The sequence below is a fragment of the Alternaria hordeiaustralica genome, assembly GCF_023758085.1.
Source record: "Alternaria hordeiaustralica strain BMP 2776 chromosome Unknown scaffold_1, whole genome shotgun sequence".
NCBI classification, from domain to species: Eukaryota; Fungi; Ascomycota; class Dothideomycetes; order Pleosporales; family Pleosporaceae; genus Alternaria; species Alternaria hordeiaustralica.
In genome coordinates, this window is record NW_026056773.1 from 3,403,025 (window position 1) to 3,424,776 (window position 21,752).

The 21,752-nt window shown below is 52.3% G+C and overlaps 9 protein-coding genes across 9 annotated transcripts; 5 read left to right on the forward strand and 4 right to left on the reverse strand.

Annotated features, from left to right (window-relative positions):
* Positions 1 to 2,787: 2,787 nt before the first annotated feature.
* On the forward strand, positions 2,788 to 4,076 carry J4E84_001092 (uncharacterized protein; the record flags this gene model as incomplete). The annotated part of the gene is made up of 3 exons (XM_049383726.1): positions 2,788 to 3,153; positions 3,210 to 3,316; positions 3,773 to 4,076. 3 exons carry the CDS (start codon positions 2,788 to 2,790, stop codon positions 4,074 to 4,076), a joined length of 777 nt encoding a protein of 258 aa, XP_049249244.1.
* Positions 4,077 to 5,577: 1,501 nt separating this feature from the next.
* On the forward strand, positions 5,578 to 6,363 carry J4E84_001093 (uncharacterized protein; the record flags this gene model as incomplete). The annotated part of the gene is made up of 1 exon (XM_049383727.1): positions 5,578 to 6,363. One exon carries the CDS (start codon positions 5,578 to 5,580, stop codon positions 6,361 to 6,363), a length of 786 nt encoding a protein of 261 aa, XP_049249245.1.
* A 613-nt stretch (positions 6,364 to 6,976) lies between these two features.
* J4E84_001094 (uncharacterized protein) lies at positions 6,977 to 7,645 on the forward strand (the record flags this gene model as incomplete). Its single annotated transcript, XM_049383728.1, has 1 exon — positions 6,977 to 7,645. The coding sequence occupies one exon, from the start codon at positions 6,977 to 6,979 to the stop codon at positions 7,643 to 7,645; it is 669 nt and encodes a 222-aa protein (XP_049249246.1).
* A 50-nt stretch (positions 7,646 to 7,695) lies between these two features.
* On the reverse strand, positions 7,696 to 9,621 carry J4E84_001095 (uncharacterized protein; the record flags this gene model as incomplete). The annotated part of the gene is made up of 1 exon (XM_049383729.1): positions 7,696 to 9,621. The coding sequence occupies one exon, from the start codon at positions 9,619 to 9,621 to the stop codon at positions 7,696 to 7,698; it is 1,926 nt and encodes a 641-aa protein (XP_049249247.1).
* A 446-nt stretch (positions 9,622 to 10,067) lies between these two features.
* Positions 10,068 to 13,513, forward strand: J4E84_001096 (uncharacterized protein; the record flags this gene model as incomplete). The annotated part of the gene is made up of 3 exons (XM_049383730.1): positions 10,068 to 10,565; positions 10,624 to 13,181; positions 13,240 to 13,513. The coding sequence occupies 3 exons, from the start codon at positions 10,068 to 10,070 to the stop codon at positions 13,511 to 13,513; spliced, it is 3,330 nt and encodes a 1,109-aa protein (XP_049249248.1).
* Positions 13,514 to 13,800: 287 nt separating this feature from the next.
* J4E84_001097 (uncharacterized protein) lies at positions 13,801 to 15,180 on the reverse strand (the record flags this gene model as incomplete). The annotated part of the gene is made up of 1 exon (XM_049383731.1): positions 13,801 to 15,180. One exon carries the CDS (start codon positions 15,178 to 15,180, stop codon positions 13,801 to 13,803), a length of 1,380 nt encoding a protein of 459 aa, XP_049249249.1.
* Positions 15,181 to 15,478: 298 nt separating this feature from the next.
* J4E84_001098 (uncharacterized protein) lies at positions 15,479 to 17,145 on the reverse strand (the record flags this gene model as incomplete). Its single annotated transcript, XM_049383732.1, has 4 exons — positions 15,479 to 16,101; positions 16,163 to 16,526; positions 16,580 to 17,034; positions 17,088 to 17,145. 4 exons carry the CDS (start codon positions 17,143 to 17,145, stop codon positions 15,479 to 15,481), a joined length of 1,500 nt encoding a protein of 499 aa, XP_049249250.1.
* A 1,039-nt stretch (positions 17,146 to 18,184) lies between these two features.
* Positions 18,185 to 19,936, forward strand: J4E84_001099 (uncharacterized protein; the record flags this gene model as incomplete). Its single annotated transcript, XM_049383733.1, has 3 exons — positions 18,185 to 18,213; positions 18,272 to 19,833; positions 19,896 to 19,936. The coding sequence occupies 3 exons, from the start codon at positions 18,185 to 18,187 to the stop codon at positions 19,934 to 19,936; spliced, it is 1,632 nt and encodes a 543-aa protein (XP_049249251.1).
* Positions 19,937 to 20,425: 489 nt separating this feature from the next.
* J4E84_001100 (uncharacterized protein) lies at positions 20,426 to 21,714 on the reverse strand (the record flags this gene model as incomplete). The annotated part of the gene is made up of 3 exons (XM_049383734.1): positions 20,426 to 20,821; positions 20,879 to 21,522; positions 21,573 to 21,714. The coding sequence occupies 3 exons, from the start codon at positions 21,712 to 21,714 to the stop codon at positions 20,426 to 20,428; spliced, it is 1,182 nt and encodes a 393-aa protein (XP_049249252.1).
* Between the last annotated feature and the right edge of the window lie 38 nt (positions 21,715 to 21,752).

Here is a 21,752-nt window from a genome sequence, read left to right on the forward strand (position 1 = left end):
TCACATCCTTAGCTAGTCTTCACTCCTTAACCTTTTCTTCTGTGAACATGAACCCAGTCTATACTCGTCATCTGGTATTGATAGAAGGGCACTAGAGCTGACAGAGAATGAGCTTCGTGCAAAGGAAGATTTCGACACGCATCCCTCTGAAGTCTACACTGCCTTCAGGTCTTGTTTACTTCAGCTATTACCTTACTATAGACGCCAGTGCACCTGTTCAGTTTCTTTCTTGTGTAAGGTGGTCGTATGGCGCGAGAGGAGAGGAGCGGGGGATAGTCCGACCTCGGCCCCTGTCCAGGTGCGCGGTCAATTGGCCTAGCCGTTCTTGGAACGAACGGCGTCATCACATCTCCCCTAATCGACTTGACATGCCTTTATCCTCAACGGCTGCGCAGTGAACCCCTGATCTGTGCCACCATGTCTTCGCGTCTTCTTAAACTTCCGCGGGAGCTTCGAGATCTTATTTATGGCTACGTTCTCGTATGCGATGTGATTCCTGTTCAAAGCGCAGCCGTCCTATTGGAAGCTCCGGCTTGCCGCAGTACCCGTGGGCTCGAGAAAGCTTACCCGTTGAGACGTCTACGCGCCCACCGACGGATCTGGCTGACACCTCGCTTCGACATTGGTCTGACCTCCGCGGAGTACGACTCAAGGGATGGGCCTACGAACATCCGAATGACATATCAACTTGCAATTCCATCAGACACGTCGTCCAACCACATCGAAATTCGATTGTTGCAAACATGCCGGCAGATCTATCACGAAGCTAGAAAGGTCTTTTATGGACAGAATATTTTCAGCTTTACGGAAAGCCTCAGCATACCGACCGCTTTCGCATTCTTGTGCGACAGGCCTGCCGAATCCCTCAAGCTTATCTCCTCCATGAAGCTTGCGTTAGTGGAAGCGAGCAATATGAGAGGCACCATTGGAGCTCATTATCCCGTTCTCCGCAGGTCAACAGACTCGCTTGTGCTGCAATTCGCTTATAACCACTTCACGGACCTCTGTACTCTCTTGTCCACCACGCGCATGGGGTTACGGAGGCTTCACCTAATGATCAGCAGTTCCCATCAGCGCTATGACACTGCGCCTTCTTCAGCGGAAGAGTGTTTGTTGTGGGAAGCACAGATGACCGTTGGGCCAAGACCATGGGTCGCTTCCTGGATCGAACCGTTGTTGAAAGTGGAAACGCTCGAACACCTCAACGTACATTGGAACTTTGATCGTCCGCGGCTGCGAAGAGTGGCAGATACAATATCTCACATGCGGTGCCACATGCTTGCACAACCACGAAGCAAGCTAGCGGATGGATCAGGCTCATGCATCGATTCCAGGCTTGACTTCCAGGTGCATTACCGAGTCGCCGTGCAGAATGGCATTCCCATCAGCCGTGAATTCTCCAGGAAAGAGATGTTCAACAGCGACTGCGAGTCAGAAGATGACAGGGTTCAATCGAGCGAGGAAGACTCAACGACCGCTTGGCAACGACAGGTCCGAGACACATTCAAGGCTTCGGGATGTCTTTAGTCTAGGGCTTATCAGCAAGGTTCTGTTAGGAGAATAGTTTCACGTTGTGGTGGCTTTATAAGCGCGTCGTGACACCATTCGATGTACCTAGGGGCTGAGACCTCGGCATGTAATTGGGGATTGGTAGAGTTCCGAAAAGAAAGATTGTGCAGCGACGCGATTGTCAAGCAAGGAGCTCTTGCCAAGTAGCCTCCATCAGGTTAGTGCCCCGCTTTGGTAGCACGTAATCCCTGCAAGCTAACGGTCCGCAGGCGCATTCCAAAATATCCACCTCAGACCTGGGCATAGGAGGCACAGCATGACAGAGGCAATGTTTGCTGCGTCAACTACGCCGCAGCACAATGGCGATTGTTAAAATCTTGTGCTCCCTCAGCTCTGGTCAAAATTTACCTGCAGCTCTCAGCCGCGCGTGCTAACACGAATTTCCAAGATCGTGCGTTTCACCCGTACGATCCGTCCAAATGTTCAGCTTTCCAGGGTCCAACCTTCCATTCTTGAGCTCCTCACCCCTTCATCATTCCAACGTCTCTCGAGACATTTTATCTCCTTCTCCATCAGCTACCATGTCGTACGGAATCATGGAGCTTACACACAGCAAAACATTAATCGCGTCACTAGCATTGGCAACTCACTATGCTCTTCACCGAAGTGACTGGGACAACACCTTCCACACAGTTATTGGGTTCTGGACTTTCGCCTTTGGAGGCCTTGCAACTCTGGAATATGTTGCTGATACGTCCACTAAATCTCTTGGTGTCGCAGTCCAGCTTGCCGCAAGGACGGCAACATTCTATTTCGCCATCTTGATTGCCAGCATATCACTGCATAGGGGATTCTTCCATCGCTTGCGGAAGGCAAGCGCTTCGTTGACGTTGATTAAGTAGGATTTGCTGACATTGCAAAGTTCCCTGGCCCCTTCCTCGCCCGATTCTCAAAGTCATACGGCATCTCGGTCGGAGTACTTTCGACCAACTTCCAGTATTTCTCATGGCTCGACTCTTTACCCCAGCAGTACGGAGAAGACGTCATTCGTACTGGTCCTAGAGGTAAGCCCAAGACAATGAAGGTGTGTGTGACACAGACACTGACTTTGCCTGTCCAAATGTAGAAGTCACGGTCTACTGCGCTGACGCCGTTCCTCTGATCCATGGAGCGACTTCGAAGTGCAAGAAGAACACTATATACGACAGTATTTCCGAAGTGGCAGGGCGTTCTCTTCATTTCACAACTAACAAAGATGAACATCGACAAAGGCGCAAGATGTGGGATCGTGCATTCAACGCAAATGCTCTCCGCGAATATGAGCCTCGCTTGAACCGCCATGCTCTTACTCTCATGTCCAAGCTCAAAGAGCGAGCTACACGATCTTCAGTTCGAATTACAGACTGGGTCAACTTCTACAGCTTTGATGTTATGGGAGATGTCGGCTTCAACCGCAGCTTTGACATGATGGAGAAGGGTAAAGAAGATCCTGTCATCAAGCTATTGCATGAGAGCCACGCACCCATAAGTGTTTTTGCGCACATCTCTTGGGCGATGCGGCTTATCGCACTAACACCTGTCGGTTCTGGACCCCTCTTTGAGCATATAGCCTGGAGTGCAAAGGTTCTCGAAGAGCGGAAAAAGGTACGCATGCCATGGCGATAACCTCCATCTCAATGAAGATTTCTCACGAATACCAGGATACACCCAAAGAGAAGGACGTTTTCTCTTCTCTGCTGGACCCAAATGACGACCGGATAACGCCCGAGATGAATTCTGATTCGCGGCTTCTGGTCATAGCGGGCAGGTAAGCAACCCCATGAAGTACTTGGTGCCAGGCGTTACGAGGTTTTGCCTAGATACGGCATTGCACTTGATCCTGTTGCAACCTCCATCTAAAGTCCCGAATACTGACATGATCATCAGCGATACCGTGGCTGCAACGTTATCATTTCTTTTGTACGAGCTGTGCAAGAATCTGGAGACCCAAGCCAAGCTGCGCACCGCAATTGATGAAATCGAAACGAAGAAAGCGCATCTTAATGTTGAAGACGTCACCGAGTGTGCTTATCTGGACGGGGTAATCAACGAGACTTTGCGCCTTCATCCTGCTGTAAGTATTCACCCAAGGAGGCCATCATTGACATCATTAACACATTCAGACACCCTCCGGAGCGCAGCGCGAGACACCACCTGAAGGAATAACTCTACCCAACGGCACATATATACCCGGAAGAGTTAATGTATGGATGCCGTTCTACAGCCTGCAACGCGACCCACGATACTTTGAAGAGCCGCTGTCTTTCATGCCAGAGCGATGGACCGGCGAACGGCTTGGTGCTATCATCGACAAACGTGCCTATCTACCTTTCTCCATTGGACCGTACAACTGTATCGGACAGAAGCTAGCCATGATGGAGCTGCGCAGTGTCACTGCCAATCTTGTTAGATCATTCGAGATCTCTTTTGCTGAGGGTGAGGATGGCAGTACAATCGAGAACAAGACCCGAGACTGCTTTACCATCATAGTGGGGAAGCTAGATGTCAAACTCACGCCACGGTACTGAGGTTGCGCGAAGAAAGAGCGACGTGCATTTGGTTCAACTTCATCTATGGTGCTATTGCCTTTTCGTTGACCCAGGTAAAGTAGGCTTTCTTAATGCAACGGCTATGTATTTTCTCCGTGAAGCTCCAAAACACGTGTCCGAAATGTCCGCTTTTGTCTTATCTCAACGTCCTTCACACATGCTTGCTACGCACGTTCACTCCCTGACAGAGGAGGCATACTTTCACATGCTCCACGACGTCATCCACACTATCGCATTTCCCACACTTCCCCTCCACGTGCGACCGCTGCCTTGCCTTCGCGAGTTTCCTGAGAAAGTCCTCCCGACACCGAAAACACTGCCAGTCTTGATCGCATGCACAACCTCGGTGTCCCTCTCCCAGATCCAGGACCGACCTCCTCGCGCAGAACTCGCACACTGGCACGCGCGCTCCTTCCGTCATCAGGCGATTTCGCTCGAAGTCTCGCTCTACCTGCGCATGATGCGCGACACGACAGCCGTTACAGACCAGGAAGGCACCCCGCTCGCGAGCGTGTGTTGCGCAGGGTCGCAACTCACCAAAATGGCGCTTCATCCCCGGGAGCAACTTTTGATCGCATGCCACTCCCGCATCGCGTCTTGCCAATACGCCAGCGCGCTGCCTACCCCGGAAAAAGACCGCGTAGTCGGTAATCCTCTGCTTCATGTGTAGCGCTTCTTCCCAGTCATCTTTTCTCTTCCTGTTCCAAGCTTGGACGAGGTCTGGATAGTTGGCGGCGACGAAGTCTTTCCTTGCAGAGAGCGGCGGGGTCGTGGTGATACCGGCATTGTCGGGCTCGAAGCAGATCATGTCTAAATGTTGGGGTGTGACGTCAGTTTGTGTCTAATATGTAGGTCGTGCGGATTACATTACAGTAGGCGCCTTGATCGGCGATAATCGCAGTAGGTATGGGTAGTGGGGCGGAGGAGGCCGTGATCAGTCCGACGCTTCTGTGGACCGCCTCGATGTCTGGTAGAGAATTTGGGTTGGACATTATGCTTGAGGTGGAGACAATTGGGTGGATACGCTGGGTGTCAGGACCGACAGTGACAGTGAGGTGGATGTCTAGCGAAGTCCACGAATTCTCGGAGGTCACGTACGCTATATCCGTAAGACCTTTATCACCTGGACTTACATTGGTCTAGTTTTCACTTTGCGAGTGACCCCCAACGCGACGTTTCTGTTCCAAGGTTGGACGCTCGTAGTGGGGCGGGCATCCACTCCCCGTAGCACTGCGCTGAACTATGGTCGACGAGCCTCGAACGATTACTTTAAAGCGAAAAAGGAAACCGAAAGACGTTAAAAAGCTGAATTGAAGTTGCGAGATACAGTGCGAACTCTACGTCACCTAAAGTGGCTCGCTCCCTCCGTCACAAGGATCTACTATTGTCACAAACGCGACTTCAATCTTTGCGATTCTACCTTTCGTTCCAAATTCTTTTTCCTTCTACCACCTCTGACTGACAGCATATTACCTACAAAATGGCGGAACGCGAATACCGTGCTTCGCGAACTACAGTAACGGAAGCATCTAACATTATCTCGGTACTCAAAATCAACGTCAACGCATATCCATACAGTATCATCACACGGCGTCCTCGTCACAATGCATCTGACGCGGTCAAATCTCCTCCAGACGCTTCCAAATTCAAAGCACGATCAGACAGCCTGGTGACCGGCACTGAAGCGCGCCAGACTGCGAAAAAGGTTAGCGATCCTACCGCCCCTCTACCGGCGTCCGGTAGTGACCAGCCCGCTCCCAACTATGGCCCTTCTTGCTACTTCCGAGACAGCTTCTTCACCTTCAACCCCAACACTGTAGACTTGAACAGAATCGGCATTGCGTACGAGTACGGCGACTACTATTACATCTGTCTCGAACTACCACATCCTTCCTCCGGCGTATTCATGGAACAAAGCGGCTTCGTTCTCCGCAGCGTTGTTGGACCTTACCTCGCGGCCGAGTGGGCATCGCTTACGAAGGAGCATATTGGAGAATATGGGATCGCTGTCTGCGGTGACGACAGAAGGTGGAAGGTTCACGGTCAAGTCCTGCGGGCTGTGCAGAATAGCTGCCGCAAGACGGCAACAGCCCTGTACCACACTCCTGGGTGGCTCAGTCAATGTCATGAAGAGGAAGTGAGGTATAACCTTGGTCGGTGGTTCAAGCAGGCAGTTCATTCGGTCTATCATCACGAGAAGGAGAAGAAGAATCCAAACGACGAGGAGGCAGACAAGTTCATGGAGGAGTTTATGGTGTTTGATTAGCGAGCATAGGCAGGGTGGCTACAACCAAGATCCTTGGATTGTATAGAGAGATGTGAATGAGTTTTGGAGGATACGAAGCCAGTGATATTGGCATTGGACTTTTCACAGGTCATATGAGCATCTAGTGCTTCTGGCGAGTGGGCGCACCATTCTTCCTGGGTCTTTTCAGATCCCATGGTCAACAGTGCTATAAGCTTCAACTCATCCATTTCGAACCCCATTAGGACCTTTTTGCTTTGCATTTATTGTGAAAAAGCCAATCGCAATACTAGAACGAGCTATTTCCCATCAGGAGTATTCTCATTCACTCGGTTTCATGACTTTGATCGCTACCTATCAGGGGTCTACGCCAGACTGGGACTGCTTCTCCGAGCTATACAATACTTGCTCGTGTACTCTTGCAAGGGCACGAGATCTTATTCGATCAAAGTGAATTCATATTCAAGCTGTGATCACCTTCTGGTGCCTAACGCATGTCACAGCTGACGCTTCCCGCCACCCTCCTATCTAGATATATACTCGGCTACTATGCCCACATAAGGTCACTAACACTCACAAAACCGGCTTACTCAACTCGTTAACAATCAAAGGACGACCTTCAATTTGTTTCATCATGGACGCCCTATACCCCAGCGAATCCTGTCCCCGGAAAGCCCCGGCCGAGAAGCGTCGATGGAACTACGATGAGGAAAGCCAACTCATCCGTCTCATTGAGATAGAGACAATGACTTATGAACAAGCAGCGCAGGTTCTCAATCGTACCGCACATGCTACTCAGCATCGTTACGCCATCATCCGGCAAAGAGACGTGAGCGCCACCATAAACTGGACTCCCGAGCTTGATGCCGCTGTGATCGACGGCCACCGCCGTGTGCAGAAGCCCAAAGCCATCTCTCGCGAGATGAACATCCCGGTCGAAGCGATACAATCTCGATGGCAAGCCCTTAAGGTTATGAAAAAAGTACCGCAAGATGTTATCGATCTACAGCGGCGCAAAAAGCTTTGTCACTTCACTCCGGAAGATGACGAAGCGATTCTGCGTTTGTATGTAGAGGGTAAAGAGGACAAAGAACTTGCGCAGATGCTGAGGATAAAGGGGAAGAGTCAGACAGAGGTAATAAACAGAAGAAGGAAGTTGGTCGCTGAGAGTTCGCCGATATACAGGCGACTAGTAAGTATGCGAAACAGTACGTTGGAGGAGAATGGGGTCAAAGTGGAGACGGAGGCACTGGAGGTGGCAGTGGGCAGAGATAAGTATGAGTGGATGGAGGAAGGGACATAAGTTACTCATACGGAAGTTGTTGGGCTAGATAATTGTACGTGCTTGACATCTTACGCGCCTTTGCCCTTACTACTGCTTCCTTTGATCTCATCATCAGCGTCCTGTGGAAACTGCACGCCCATCGCCCTCATCATGTTGCCCGCTGGGCCCGCCATACCAGCTTGTCCCTTGAACGCCTTCAGCATGTTATCAGCGAGGTTGTAATCTTCGTCCAGAAGATCGTCGTCATCACCCTCGTCGTCTTCTTCAGCGACCTCTTGAAGCTTCCCTTTGCCCTTTCCTTTGCTGTCGGACAGGAGACCTGTTCCTAGCTTGTGTTCCGATTTGGGGTTGACGTTTAGCGCGCCATGGCTGAAGAGTTCAGCTTCCATCATCTCAGAAAGCTTCTGAATCTCTCCGTCTTCTTCCTTTTCAGCGTCTTGTTCGAGCGCTAGTGCGCGAGCTTCCTCTGTGAGAATGGCTTTCTCCGCCGCGGGTAGCATCATGTACTTTTCGAAGGCTTGTTCGTATTCGGCGTACTCCGCGTCGGCTTCTGCGTCGTCGTCTTCATCCGTGTCATCCTCATCTTCGTCATTCCTGGCCTTCGCCTTGCTTGTGCCCTTGCTCTTAGTTTCGTTCTCGGCTGGCGAATCACTATCTTCTGGGTCTTCCCATCCTCTGCCGCCAGCGTCAGAGTCATTGTCAACATCCATGGGGTCCAGAACGCCATCAGCACCCTCAGCGCCTGCTTCGTTGTCGGCCAGGAAGTCGTTGAAGCGTGCGACCATCTTCTTCAAATTCTCCTCCGCATTCTTGTCACCAAACGCGTCTTTCGCGCCGCTTCCTTTGCCTTCGAGCTCCTTCTCGAACTCGGAGAAGTCAATGTTGAGCCACCCTTCATCGTCTTCACGCTTAGGCCAACCGGCGATTTCGGCGTCAGTAGGAAGTGTGTCGTCGCCACTTTCCAAGTCCTCTAGGAGAAGGGCGATCTCACGCGTCGGTTTACGAGATGTGTATAAAGAGTGCGACAGAAGCATCTGCATGCCTGCTGTAATCTTGATTCCGATCTCTGCCTTCTCGGTTGGTCTACCAGACTTGACGAGCTGCTCCAGTGCTGCGTCCCATGGCGCGGGCGGTTCCCAATGCTGACCGAGAAGCTGAGCGTAAAGGACTTTAGTGAAACGAACGCTAACGTCTACAAAGTCTTCCGGCGGGAACGTGAGCGGGGTTTTGGACTTTTCGGGTTGGATGAGCCGGATGGAGATGGGGTCTCGAAGATAGAAGGCTTCGACTACTGGTGCAATATACGACGGGTTGCTATGTAGAATGTATGCAACCTTTCTTGGCAGAGGAAGAGTCGCATGGTGTTGATTCTCCGAGATCGCAGCCGGATAATTAGCTAGGCGATGAAAAGCCTCCTTTTCAACCTTAATGTACTGCTGTGGTCGTGCTGGTGTAGCGTCGATGATCTGAATAGCTTGGACTTGAGTCAAAGGGCCGGGCTCCTCCTCTTTTCCAAGTGGTATGATTAGTAGGCGATGGCTGTTGATCCAGACTCTGTTCTCGGCAACCTCAGGGTTCAGCCATTTCGGTAGTGCATTGGCAGCTTCAATCAGGAGGAATTCTCCATCGCTGTCATATATGCGTATCCATGCGTCCTTGAACTCCTTGCTTAGTTCGCGTAGAAAGTAGACGATGAGCCATTCGTCTGCCACACTATCGCCGTAGTTAGAGCGTCCTTTGAGCAGCCACCGGTGTTCTTCGCGAACTAGATCGAGCTTGAGAGAGTCACGCTGCCATATGTACTCTTTGAGAAACTTCTTCTCTAATGCGTTCAGAGCGCGCTGGAAAGCCTGCAGCCGTTCCCTTGTCTGAATGTCTGAGAGCCTAGAATCGATGATGAAGACCATGTATTCCACGACATCGTCGGGCAACTTTTTGGGAAAGCCATCGAAACCTTCGCCAAACCACTTAAGGTCGTCTTGTGGCCCGTCCATAGTCCAGGATATATATTCCAGATGGTGCTATCTTCGGTCTTCGGAGCCAGTCAGATGGATCTTGGCTTCGTTGTTGTTCGTTTCGAGACTGAATCCAACGCTTGTGCGGGTATAGTCGGTTCGGTACTTTTAGGTTGTGTTTTCGTATTGTCACTGTTCTCGAGGGGCGGAAATGGATGTACTTAGTAACAGAGGAGCATTTATTCCTGGATTGAAGTCTCTGGTGTAGGCGGCAAAGAGGTAACGTGACTTCCAGACGCGCTTTTCGGCTCCTTGCCTGCATGGGCTAGCGGCGGGCCGTATCCCTGTCGTGGTCCAAGCGTCCCTAAACAAACAACATCTGGAGTATGATGAAGTGGAACATGATGCATCCGCACTGTTGAGGTGCGCCCCAAAGGACCTTTCTATTTCTCTCACTCATGCGCTGCTAGAGTACATTCTATACCATGGCGCATCTACCGGACACGCCTCGCACCGAGGTTGGCGATATGACGCGCTTTACAGTCAACGAGCCCTCATTCAGCATGGAGGAGACATTCCATGCGCCGACAGACCGCGACAACCTCTTCAAACAGATGGGCGGCGCCCGAACCCCCCGACAGCCGCTTGCATCCCGACGCCAACAAACCGCGAAGAACGAATTCACGCCCATGCTGAAGAGCGCAACCGCGAATCGCACGCGCCAGGTCAACGGACTGCTCGACGGCAAGATCACGACACCCGCCGCAATGAAGCCCGGCTTCCAAGTGAGCAACACGCCGCTGCCCGAGGCGAGCATGTACGACATACAATCCAGTTCCTTCGCCGATTCGGTCGATGGGCGGACACAGCTGCCAGACCCCAGCTCGAGTGCTATGAGCACGCCCACCGCGCTACCAAGAAGGGCAGAGGGCGAAATGGACAACGGAAACGGCAATGTGCTCACGCTGAGAGAGCAGGAAGCGGTATGTATATCCGGGCTCACCCGGCCACGACTACTTACAGGTTCTAACACAACTGCAGCGTCTGGAGCAGATCGACAAGGAGAACTTCGGACTAAAGCTCAAGATCCATTTCCTGGAAGAGAACCTGAAGAAGATGGGCCCGGAGTTCAACCGACAAGCCATGGAGGAGAACATCAACCTTAAGTCGGAGAAGGTCACGATGGCGCGCGATATCAAGAACTACTCGAAAGATCTCAAAGCGGCCGAGAGGGAACTGGACACATACAAGCAGCAGCTACGGGAATACGCCGAGAAGGTCAAGCGACGGCACGTCGACGAAGGCATGCGGGAAGAGATGGACGAGCTCCGACGGCTAGCCGACGAACGCGCGGCCGAGGTGGAGCGTCTCGAAAGGAAGCTGGAAGAAGAGAGCGGCGACAGCGAGGAGCTGGATAAGGTCAGAGCAGAGTTGGACGAGGCACAAGCAGAGCTCAACAGACGAGACGAGATGCTGGACGACCAGGACGAACAGATCAAGGACTTGGAGGAGAAGCTGAAGAATGCGCAAAGTTCTCAGTCTGCCGGTGACGAGGAAAAGGACCGCCAACTTAGGGACCAAGCTGAACGCATCGCCGAGTTGGAAGAACAGCTGCAATCGGCCAAGCAGTCGCAAGAAGAAGACGCCGCAGAGAAAGAGCGGCGGGTGGCTGAACAAGGCGAGAAGATCGAGGACCTCCAGGAACAAGTTCGTGCTGTTGAGCGCGAGAAGGACGCTGAAATCAACGCCTTGAAGTCCAAGCTCGATAGCGCCGACGACAGCAAGGACCAGGAAATCCGGGAGTTGAACGAGAGCTTGGATGAAGCGGAACATGATCTCGAGGTCGCAGACCAGCAAAAACGCCAGGAACTCTCTGTTCTCGAGGAGCGCCTACGTTCGCTGGAGCGCGAAAAGGATGCCGAACTCCGAGAGCTGCAGCGGCGCCTCCAAACCATTCAGAACGAGAAGGAGGCTGAGATGGATGCACTGCGCGAACGTTTAATGCTTGCAGAGTCTCAGGGAGACAACCAGGTTCAATTGGCACAGCAATCCGCCAACGATGCCAGACAGAAGGTGGTCGAGATTACTCGTGAAAAGGGCGTGGAGATTGAACTCCTCCAATCGAGGGTCGACGCGGCTGAATCCAGAGCCGATGAGCTGGACGACTTCCGGAAGCAGCACCAAGACGCTATGCAGCAGATTTCACGCCTACAACGGGAAGCATCCGCATACGAACAGCAGTTGCAACAGCTTCGACGCGAATTGAATCAGAAAGACCGCGATCTGGATGGGTTGGAAAGAGTACGACGTGAGCGCGATGATGCGACGCAGGAGCTTACCGGCCTTCGCTCAAACCTCAACAGCAAAGATGCTCAGGTGCAGTCGCTCAACAACGCCATACGAGAACGTGACAATCTTCGCCGTGAGCGCGACAACTTGGTTTCCAAGATGTCGAGCAAAGATGAGCAAGTGGAGGTTTTGCGCAGAGGCAACAACGACCGCGACACATTGGTAGCTACTCTGCGGCAGGAGCGTAAAGACATCGAGAGCGAACTGCGCAACTTACGGTCCGCTGTTTCTGGCAAGGACACCCAGATCGAGGCGCTCCAGAAGATCACGCGCGAACGGGATACACTCTCTCTCGATCTTTCAAACTCGCAATCAACGTTGCAAGCTCGTGAGCGCGATATCGCCGGCCTGCAGAGGAAGATTGAAGCACAAGAGACAACACTCAAGGAGCTCAAACAACTCAGGAATGACCTCAGTGACAGGACCCGGGAGCTGGATACGGCGCGACGAACGATAACCGAGCGCGAGGCCGAGCTTGACGCTTTACGGAGCCATGCCGACGAGCCTGATACTCAAATCGATGTTATGCAGGACCTAGTACGCAAACGCGACGACGAGCTAGAGAATTTGCGCGATGAGCTGAACGAGCAGAGGAGCCAAGTTGATGCCCTACAACGACTTGCAGAGGAGCGCTTGGAAGCACTTGAGGAGCTCAAGGAGAACGCTCGCCGGGAGAAGGACGACTTCGAAGCTGAAATAGAAGTTCTGCAAGAGGATGCCGACGAAGTCGCCGAGGAGAAGGCCTCGCTCGAAGAGAAGATCACCGTTCTGGAATCTATGATACGCGAAAAGGAGAACGAAAACGGAGCCCTGCAATCTCAGACCCGTGCGGCACAGCGCGAACAAGAGGCCGCTCTTAAGAACCAGATTCGCGATCTTGAAGGACGGATCCGCGACAAGGATGCTCAACACCGCAAATCTCTATCTGAAGCCAAGTCGACAGCACGGGAACAGCAATCCGCCCTTGAGCGTCAACTACGAGACCTACAGTCTCATCTCCGTGAGAAGGAATCGCAGCTTCGTCTCATCCAAGCTTCCTCGAAGTCCATCCAACAAAAGGCCAACCAGGATGCGATTGATCTGGACGAACAGGCGGAAGCCCTTACTAAGCGCCATATCAAAGAGATCAACGGTCTCGCCAAGCAGATCCAGTTCCTCCGCGCACGATGCTCGCGAGCAGAGGCGTTCCGGGAAGCTCTTGGGTACCAAAAGAAGTTCTTCTTGATGCAAATTCAGACTTACAATGAATGGTATGTCTCCACCCCTTTACCAGAAACTCTGTGCAGTACAGCCACTAACACCTCCCAGCAATCAAGAAGACCTCAATCTCATCTCTCAGATGGGCATCACCCCCGACATCACCGTCCACGACCGCCGACCCAAGCTCAAATCTGCAGCTCTCGCTGTCATCGCCGCTATTCGAATGCAAAAGCTGGCTGATGGGTGGGCCCAGAACAGGAAGATACATGAGCAGCTCAAGGCGAAGTTGGAGGGCATGAGGCGGAACAGTGGAAGGGGCGCGGGCATGCCGACCAGCGCGAGGAAAAACTTAGGAGCTTCGCACTTGAGGATTGCAAGGTAGGACTTGCAGTACCCGTGACCTGTGGGAGGCGGAAGGCGTTCTTTGTTCATTACTATGCATGGCTTGGTGTTGATCATCATGGGATGGGTTTTGTGGTTTGCCACTGTCGACTTTAGCGTAGCGTTATTGCATGGAATGAAGTCATGACATCTGGATCTGATCTGCTCGGAATGTAGTGCATTGTAACGGTGTTGTTATTTCTTCAGGAAATTGGGTATCATAATTGTTCCATCATCGTTGCGGCCACTAGCCTCTTCTCCATGCGGCTTCACTGCATCGTGTCCATCTCATTTCTTCCTAGTCATCCCACAAACGCCACAAGCACCTGCGTCCCCGGCGTTGATGTACTGACTCCCTTCGCAAGCAGCGCTCTTGCATCGCCAGTGGTCGGGTACAAAGTCCTTCTTCAGTACGTTTGCGCAAGCACCGCAAGTCAACGCCACGGCCTCGTTTTCAAGGGAGCATATGGGACAGGCAGCGCTCTGCGGTGGCCGGGGTTGTGAGGCGGAGGTGTTTGGTCTGGGACGGGGTTTGTAGATCTCTGGAAGGATGTTGGCCGACCCTGCTGATGTTTTGGGAGGGGCAGTCGATCGCGAGGCGGTCTTTGATGCAGTCTGAGTCTTCGTTGGCACCGGTGCTGCCGGCCTGCTCGAGGCTTTGGACGATGCTGGCTTCTTCGCTGACTTGGGCTGCGGCGCAAAACCTTGTATCTCGTCCATCTCCCTCCTTGCATCGCCATCTTTGTCATCCTCGTCCTCGCAGATCTTGACCAGGGCGCGGCCTTTGTCGTCGAACATGCTTTTGCCATCTATGTCTACCGCTGCGCCGTCTTGATCGCCTTCGACAAACTCGTCTTCTGTTTCGCTGTCCGATGACGGTTCCTCTTTCTTTATCATGACCTCCTCCTCCTTCTTAACTGGCTCGAACCGTGCCAATGCCGCCGCAGCTCGGAGATCCCGTCCTCGTGCACTGCCAGCGACCCTAGGCTTGCCTTTCTTTGGAACACCCTTCTCTAGCTTGACTTTTGTGTCGTCGTCGGCGCCCAATGCCTGGCCTCCAGCTCCGAACTTCTTCATTATCCTTCGTTGCTTCCTCTCCGCATAGCTCAGCATGGGCTTCTCCTTTCCACCCCTCTTCCTCTTGTTTCCCTTCCGTCCATATGTGCCACCACACAGATGCTCCGGTACATCCACAGCCTCACCATCGCTCGCTTGTAGGGCTCCTGTATCCAGATCCCTACCCCTACCCCACAGTCCTTCACCAGTATATCCTTTTGCCCAGAGCGCCCTCAACTCCACCGCGTAGCCATCTCGAACCTTCCAGAAAGCCTTTGAATGATTCATCTGTTTGCAGTGCGCAAGCTCATGAACCATGACCATCTCCACCATCCTCTGGGGCAGCCATCTTCCATTTCGGTCCCTGAGCACCAGTTGTATGACTTCGCCGGCATTGAAATTGCGACCGACAAACTCGGTGTTGTAGGGGAATTCTTCGAGCGCCTGAACAAGGATCATGTGCGATTTCATAAAGGGATAACATATCGCTGCAACGCGGTTCAGGATGTTTTCCGCTGTGGACGATGTCGGGCCGGGCAGTGTGCGTATGAAGTTTATGTGCGCGTTCGGGCGTTGGGTGCGCTCGTTGATGCGCTCGAAGCCGAGGACCATTATAGGGTTTTGCGCATGCGATGACTGGCTTTCGAACGGAGAGGGGCTTAGGAACGGGTGTCGAGTCTAGAATTGCGGTAGTGGTCGTGGCAGGTGCTGCTGGGTGGCGGTTGCTGAGACGGAGATAAGCGTGGAGCGGTGTTAATCCGACGCGACGCGACTATGACACGCTGCGTCATCACCCATCACCCAAGATCTCATCTGGGTAGGAGCATCATCATCCTTCAAACAACCACATTGCGTGTGTAGCGATATATCGGAATGGTACATATTCCAATCATCATCATTGAGAGTAAGTCTACAAGAACGTGCCCAAGTTAACATGGACAGCTTTCACTTGCGTGTACGCAGACAGCGCATACGCGCCCAGCTCCCTCCCAATACCGCTCTGCTTGTAGCCACCGAAGGGGATCCCGAAATGCGAGTCCTGACTGCTGTTGATCCAAACCATACCCGCCTCGATCGCACCTGCCACGCGGTGGCCCCTCATAATGTCCCGAGTGAACACAGCCGCTCCCAATCCGAACTCCGTATCGTTCGCCTTCTCGACCGCTTCGTCTTCCGTTTTGAAGCTCTGGATAACAACAAAAGGACCAAAGATCTCTTCGCGCACAATCCTCATATCATTGCTGCAGTTGGCAAATACAGTCGGCTCGACGAAGTATCCCTTCTCTGGTATGCCGCTCTGCTTGCCGCCCAAGACGAGCTCAGCTCCGTCTGACTTCGCTGTGTCGAGGTATGCGAGGATCTTCTCTTGGGCAGCTTTGCTGACTTGAGGTCCATGGTTGGTGTCGGCATCGAACTGCGAACCAATCTTGGTACCTTCTTTGGTCTGCTTCTTGAATGCTTCGAGGAACTTGTCGTAGATGGTGTCCTGGACATAAAGACGCGATGTCGCTGTACAGACTTGTCCCATGTTCCCTGGACGGCTTGATTAGTACTGAGTACAGGCAATGGACATCGCAAAGAGAATGGAGCATACCCATGATACCCATGTGCGACCACTTCACAGCCTGTTCGAGATCGCAGTCATCGAAGACGAGAAGTGGGCTCTTGCCGCCAGTCTCCAAGGTGATATTCTTCAGGTTCGTTGCTGCAGCCTTCATGATGGCCCGGCCGGTTATCGTGCTTCCTGTGAAAGCAATCTTGTCGACATTCGGATGTTCAGAAAGCCGCGAGCCAGCGCTCTTTCCGTATCCGTTGACAATGTTAACCACACCTGGAGGGAAACCAGCCTCCTTGATCAAGGTGGCGAGGAATAGTGCCCCCAGTGGTGTCTGCTCTGCTGGCTTAAGCACAACGGTGTTTCCGCAAGCTAATGCTGGACCGAGTTTCCAAGCAGCCATCTATGAAGCCTGTTAGCTTTGAATTACACCAGCCAGAGTCGATGGATACATACCATGACAGGGAAGTTCCAAGGAATGATCTGTCCACAGACACCAAGGGGTTCGTGTTTGGTATACGCCAGCTTCGCATTGCTCGTCTCAATCGTCTGCCCATACACCTTATCCGCCCATCCTGCGTAGTATCTAAAGACCGAGATAGTCTCAGCAACATCTTCGTCCATGGCCTGCTGGTAAGGCTTGCCGTTGTCCCACGCATCGACGGTAGCAAGGATATGGCTGTTCTTCTCGCAAAGGTCACCGAGCTTCCACAGCAGTTGGCCTCGTTCGGCGGCAGAAATGTCGCGCCATGCTGATGACTTGAAGGCGGCTCGTGCTGCGGCGACTGCAGCATCTACATCGTCCTCGTTACCGGCGGAGACCTTTGCGATGACGGACTCGTCGTAAGGATTTATCGACTCTAGTGTTGAGCCGGATTTGGAGGGGACAAATTCGTTGTTGATGAAGAGACCTAACCAATGTTAGTTGTTCACGCCTACAATATTGGGAGTTATCGATGCTTACCAGTGGGCTGCGTCCACTTCGCGCCATTAGGTGCTGTAAGGTCGATCGACTGGGCCATTGTGGAATATATGTGTGCGGCAAGAGAAGAGTCAAGCTGCAGGAAGTGTTATACAACGAGGATAGGAAGATAAACCTCATGGACAGAGCTGGACATTTGGTCTTCTCATATCCCGCGCTCTCGATCAACGCGTCTACATCGCACCCACCCCGCACCGAGGTTGCAAAGACGTTTGTCCCACATTGTTCTAATCAGACCCGCGATGACTATAATCCTACCATGAGAAGCTATGCCCATTAAACTTCCTAAAACAGATAATAACTTGACCAAGACGCGCTGCCGAAGGCATGTGGTGGTTTCCTGGATGTGGGTCCATCAACTAGGCGTCCACATGGCAGACGCGGAACTCCAAAGGAACACTTTGGCGTTGACTTGATCAAATGTCCACATTTTGCGCTGACCAGTGACTGACTTCCTCAAGTGATAAGGTAGCCTGCGTTTCTCAGGGCCATCTTTGCCCGTCAACTTGCCATCTTCGGCTTAGTACCACACTAATGCATAGGCTCCACTGTCAGGGCCCAAATGTCCGATCTGCATCTCGAGCACGCAAGCACACGCTTTGACATTGCCCTTCAAACTGCTCTCCCGGGCATAGTCGTTATCCAGACCTTCGAGACGTTTCTGGTATGTTTCCAGCGGCACGGATCTGACGGCGCATCAAAGGCTTGAGCGAAAGATAAGCTTTCCCTTCACCAAAGTCATGTGCGAGCGCTCTACACGCGAAATCTGGGGCCCCGGAATCGACTACCAGAGGCCTATCATCCTTCCAAAACAGGGCATGGCTGCGCGATATACAAGGAAAAACCGAACACTCTGGAGTCTACATTGACGCTAGAACTTCCAATTTGGTTGTTTTATCATATTGTAGTCCGCAGAACTATTCAAGCCACCGCTTATCTCGAAGCGATGTTCTGACGAGTCAGTAGCGATGCAGTCAATACAGGCTTGACCTCGAATCAAGACACTTCAGTCCGGGGTAGAGAGCCAGTATGGACGATGCCCGCTATCTGTGGACAATGAACCATCGTCATATCTTATCATGTTGGACGCCACATTGTCGAGCATAGCGTATGTACGGCATGAGATTGAACTGCCTGTAACAGCTATATTCATTCACCTCGTGCAGACACTTGCTGTCGCATCATTCCTACCATCCTGATTCCAAGAATCCTCCTTTTCCCACTATGTTGGCGACCAACAGCGAGAAGAAGCTCGGCATTCCAATGGGTCCAGTGACTACCCGCGAGGAGGGTGTCGTTGAGCACGTCCATTTGGGATACGATGCGCAGCTCACGAAGAACCGATCGCTCATCAGTGTTCTGGGTATGTGCCTTGCCATCGTAGCAGTGCCCTATGGTATTGGCGGTCCCTTGATGAGCGCCATCTATGGTGGTGGCCAACTGTCGATATTCGTCGGCGTACTGGTTGTCCTGTTTTTCAATGGCTGTGTCGCGATTTCGCTTGCAGAGCTGGCATCACGGTATCCAACATCTTCTGGTGTGTACTACTGGTCGTACCGGCTCTGTGGTGAACGCAAGAGGACACGCAAAATCGTCTCATTCCTGACCGGCTGGTTCTGGCTCATCGGAAACTGGACCATTGCACTTTCCGTCAACTTCGGCTTTGCTTCCCTTATCGCGGCGACGGTATCAATCTACAACCCAGAGTGGGTAGCATCGGACTGGGAACTGCTTCTCATCTTCTACGCACTGTGTGTGCTGGTCTTCCTTGTGTGCTCTCTTGGAGACAAGCTGCTACCGTATGTGGACTCCGTGGCCGCCGTATGGAACTTCGTTACCATCATCGCACTTCTGGTCGCTCTATCAGTCCGCGCCCAGCAAGGGCGACATTCAGCCTCCTACGCGCTCGGCAACTACGACAGCAGCTTCTCGGGCTGGGGTACGGGCTTTACGTTCTTCATCGGTCTCCTCCCACCAGCATACGCCTTCTCCGCCATAGGCATGGTGACATCAATGACGGAAGAGTGCGCCCAGCCCGAGATTGAAGTCTCTCGCGCCATCGCTCTCTGCATACCCTTCGGTGGTCTTGCATCGCTGCTCTTCGTCCTACCGCTATGCTTTACGCTACCGCCGCTTGAAGACATCCTCAACGCGCCCTACGGCCAAGCGCTGCCGTACATCATATACTCTATCATGGGCTCGAAGACCGGAGCGCTGATACTGATGATAATGATCCTATTCGTCACTCTCTTCTGCGCCATTGCGATCACGACTGCCGCTTCACACTGCACATGGGCGTTCAGCCGCGACAACGCGCTTCCCCTCGCTGGCCTCTGGACGCGCACTATCGCCGACCGGCCCATCTACTCGCTCACGCTCGTCACAGTCATCGAGATGCTACTCAGTCTTATCAATCTCGGTTCCAGCAGTGCGTTTACTGCTTTTGCGTCAGTTGGCGTCATCGCACTCGCCATCGGTTACCTCGTCCCCATCGCTATCTCTCTCCTCACGGGTAGGAGAGAAGTCGCACATGCCAAATGGAATGTCGGTGGCCTGGTGGGCACCGCAGCAAACATCGGTGCTGTGGCATGGATTCTCTTTGAACTAGTGCTATTCAGCATGCCGACTGCGCTTCCTGTTACTGAGGTTTCGATGAACTACGCTAGCGTCGTGTTGGTCGGCTTTGCGTGTTTGAGCGGGCTGTGGTATGCGCTCTCTGGCAGAAACAGTAAGTTCCAATGTTTATCTGCATGGTCATGCACGGCTGGAGTCTCTACTGACATTACCCAGAGTTCAAGGGTCCGCCTGACGAGGTGGATGACGTTTACTAAGGTGTAGCATTTCTTTGCCCTGGTTGTCGGATGATCACGCTTTCTTGTGGCCCTCGTACCTCTTGTACCATGGCCTCCTCCGATGCAGGATGTTGCACATTTATCTAGATTGCAGCCTTTTGTGGAAGAAGTCCACTAAGTTGCGTCCTATCTGGTAGCGTTCTTGCCCAAGAGTATACATTGCCTTTATAACTACCCATATATCAACATTTGAGAGTACGTATGCATCAAACTCAACATAGCTCCCCTGGTAATGTGTACCGTATGTTACGCAAAAGCTGCAGCGTGGCATTGGAGCGCTTCTGCTATAGTAAAGGTGTGAGATAAATGGGCTACCTGGCCCAAGGTCACATTCTTGAAGCTTAGGCCTCATCACCTGAGTAGCAGGCATAGAAGCACTAGTTCATGTTGTCGACCACCCGAGTATACTGAGGTGTGTGCGTATGCAACAAAGCACATCTTTATTGGATCTGACAAGGAAGCCTACATTCAAAACGGAAATTCACCCTCAGGCTTCTCCAACACACCACTGTCAACCTGCTTCCTATGTTCCTCATCCAGATACGGAAGCAACAAACCCTCCCAATGCTCTCGTCCCTTGTAGTAACTGACAGTCTCATCCCAGCTCCTGATCGCCTCGGCCAGTCTTCCTGGTACATGTGGCTCCTTCGCAATAGTCGTTACCGGCTCGAAGTACGTTCTGATGGTGAAGAGCAGAGCTTTGGACTTTGGCAGACGTCGCAGAGATTGCCTTTCGGAGCGGAAGTGAATGTCTTCGACACGGAGACCTTTGGAGTTGGCAGTGGCCCATGAGGCGACCGTGTTGGAGTTTTGGTCGCCCATGCGGTGTGACCACGCAAGACCATCGTCCAATTGAATGAAGAACTACGAATCGATTAACACTGGCAACTCGATAGTTGAAGTGAATAGCTCGCTACTTACGTTGTTCCGAATGACAGGTTTTTCACACGTCATATTTGCAAAGAAACGATTCATCGCCTTTTGCAGCTTCTCCTGGTAGTGCGGTACACCGGCTTCGATATGGAGTTCGTCGAGCGACATGCGGTATTTCTCAGTCAAACGCCAGAACCCAGGTAGGCAGACCGCGCCCGCATCGATGTGGTATTGGCCATCGTCATTCAATACCATGACTACGAGATCGTCCTGTACTAGCTTTGCTGCGGTAACCATGGCTTCCGTCGGGTTCGGTGCTGGGTACTGAAATTCTTCACCAGTGACTGTGTTATGAAGGATGTTGCCGTGCAATTGGAAGACTTCCGGATAGCGATGCGTGAGATATTGGGTCAACTCTTCCAGAACTTCAAAGCATGCTAGGCGCGTCACCTCATTGTCGACATATTGTACCCTCATTTTGACGTCCTTCTCGAGCTCCCGAACCTTGGCATCGTGGTAAGGGATGAAATTCGAATCCATTTCAATCCACTGGTCCCAATCCATTTTCCGGATTCCCATTGTTACAAAGTTCGGGCCATGGCGGAAGGGTCGATAGAGCTTAGGATCCGTAAGCTCAAGTTTGTAGTCCTCCGCCGGCTGCGGTAACGGTGTCTTGAATGATATAGACGGGACTTGGAAAGGTCAGTGCTGTTCAGATTGAGGATGTTTTGATCAACTGCACCTTTCTGCTTCACGTCGTAAGATGGAGAGAGCTTTTTACTCGAGGTCTTCTGCGTCCGCCATATCAGGCCAACCGCAAGTACAACCAAGAACGCCGCAAAGCCAAGAGGCGTCAAGACTGGGTTGATCGATAACATGTACATTAGGTAGTAGTATTTCCCCGCTCGCTGCTTCCAACGAC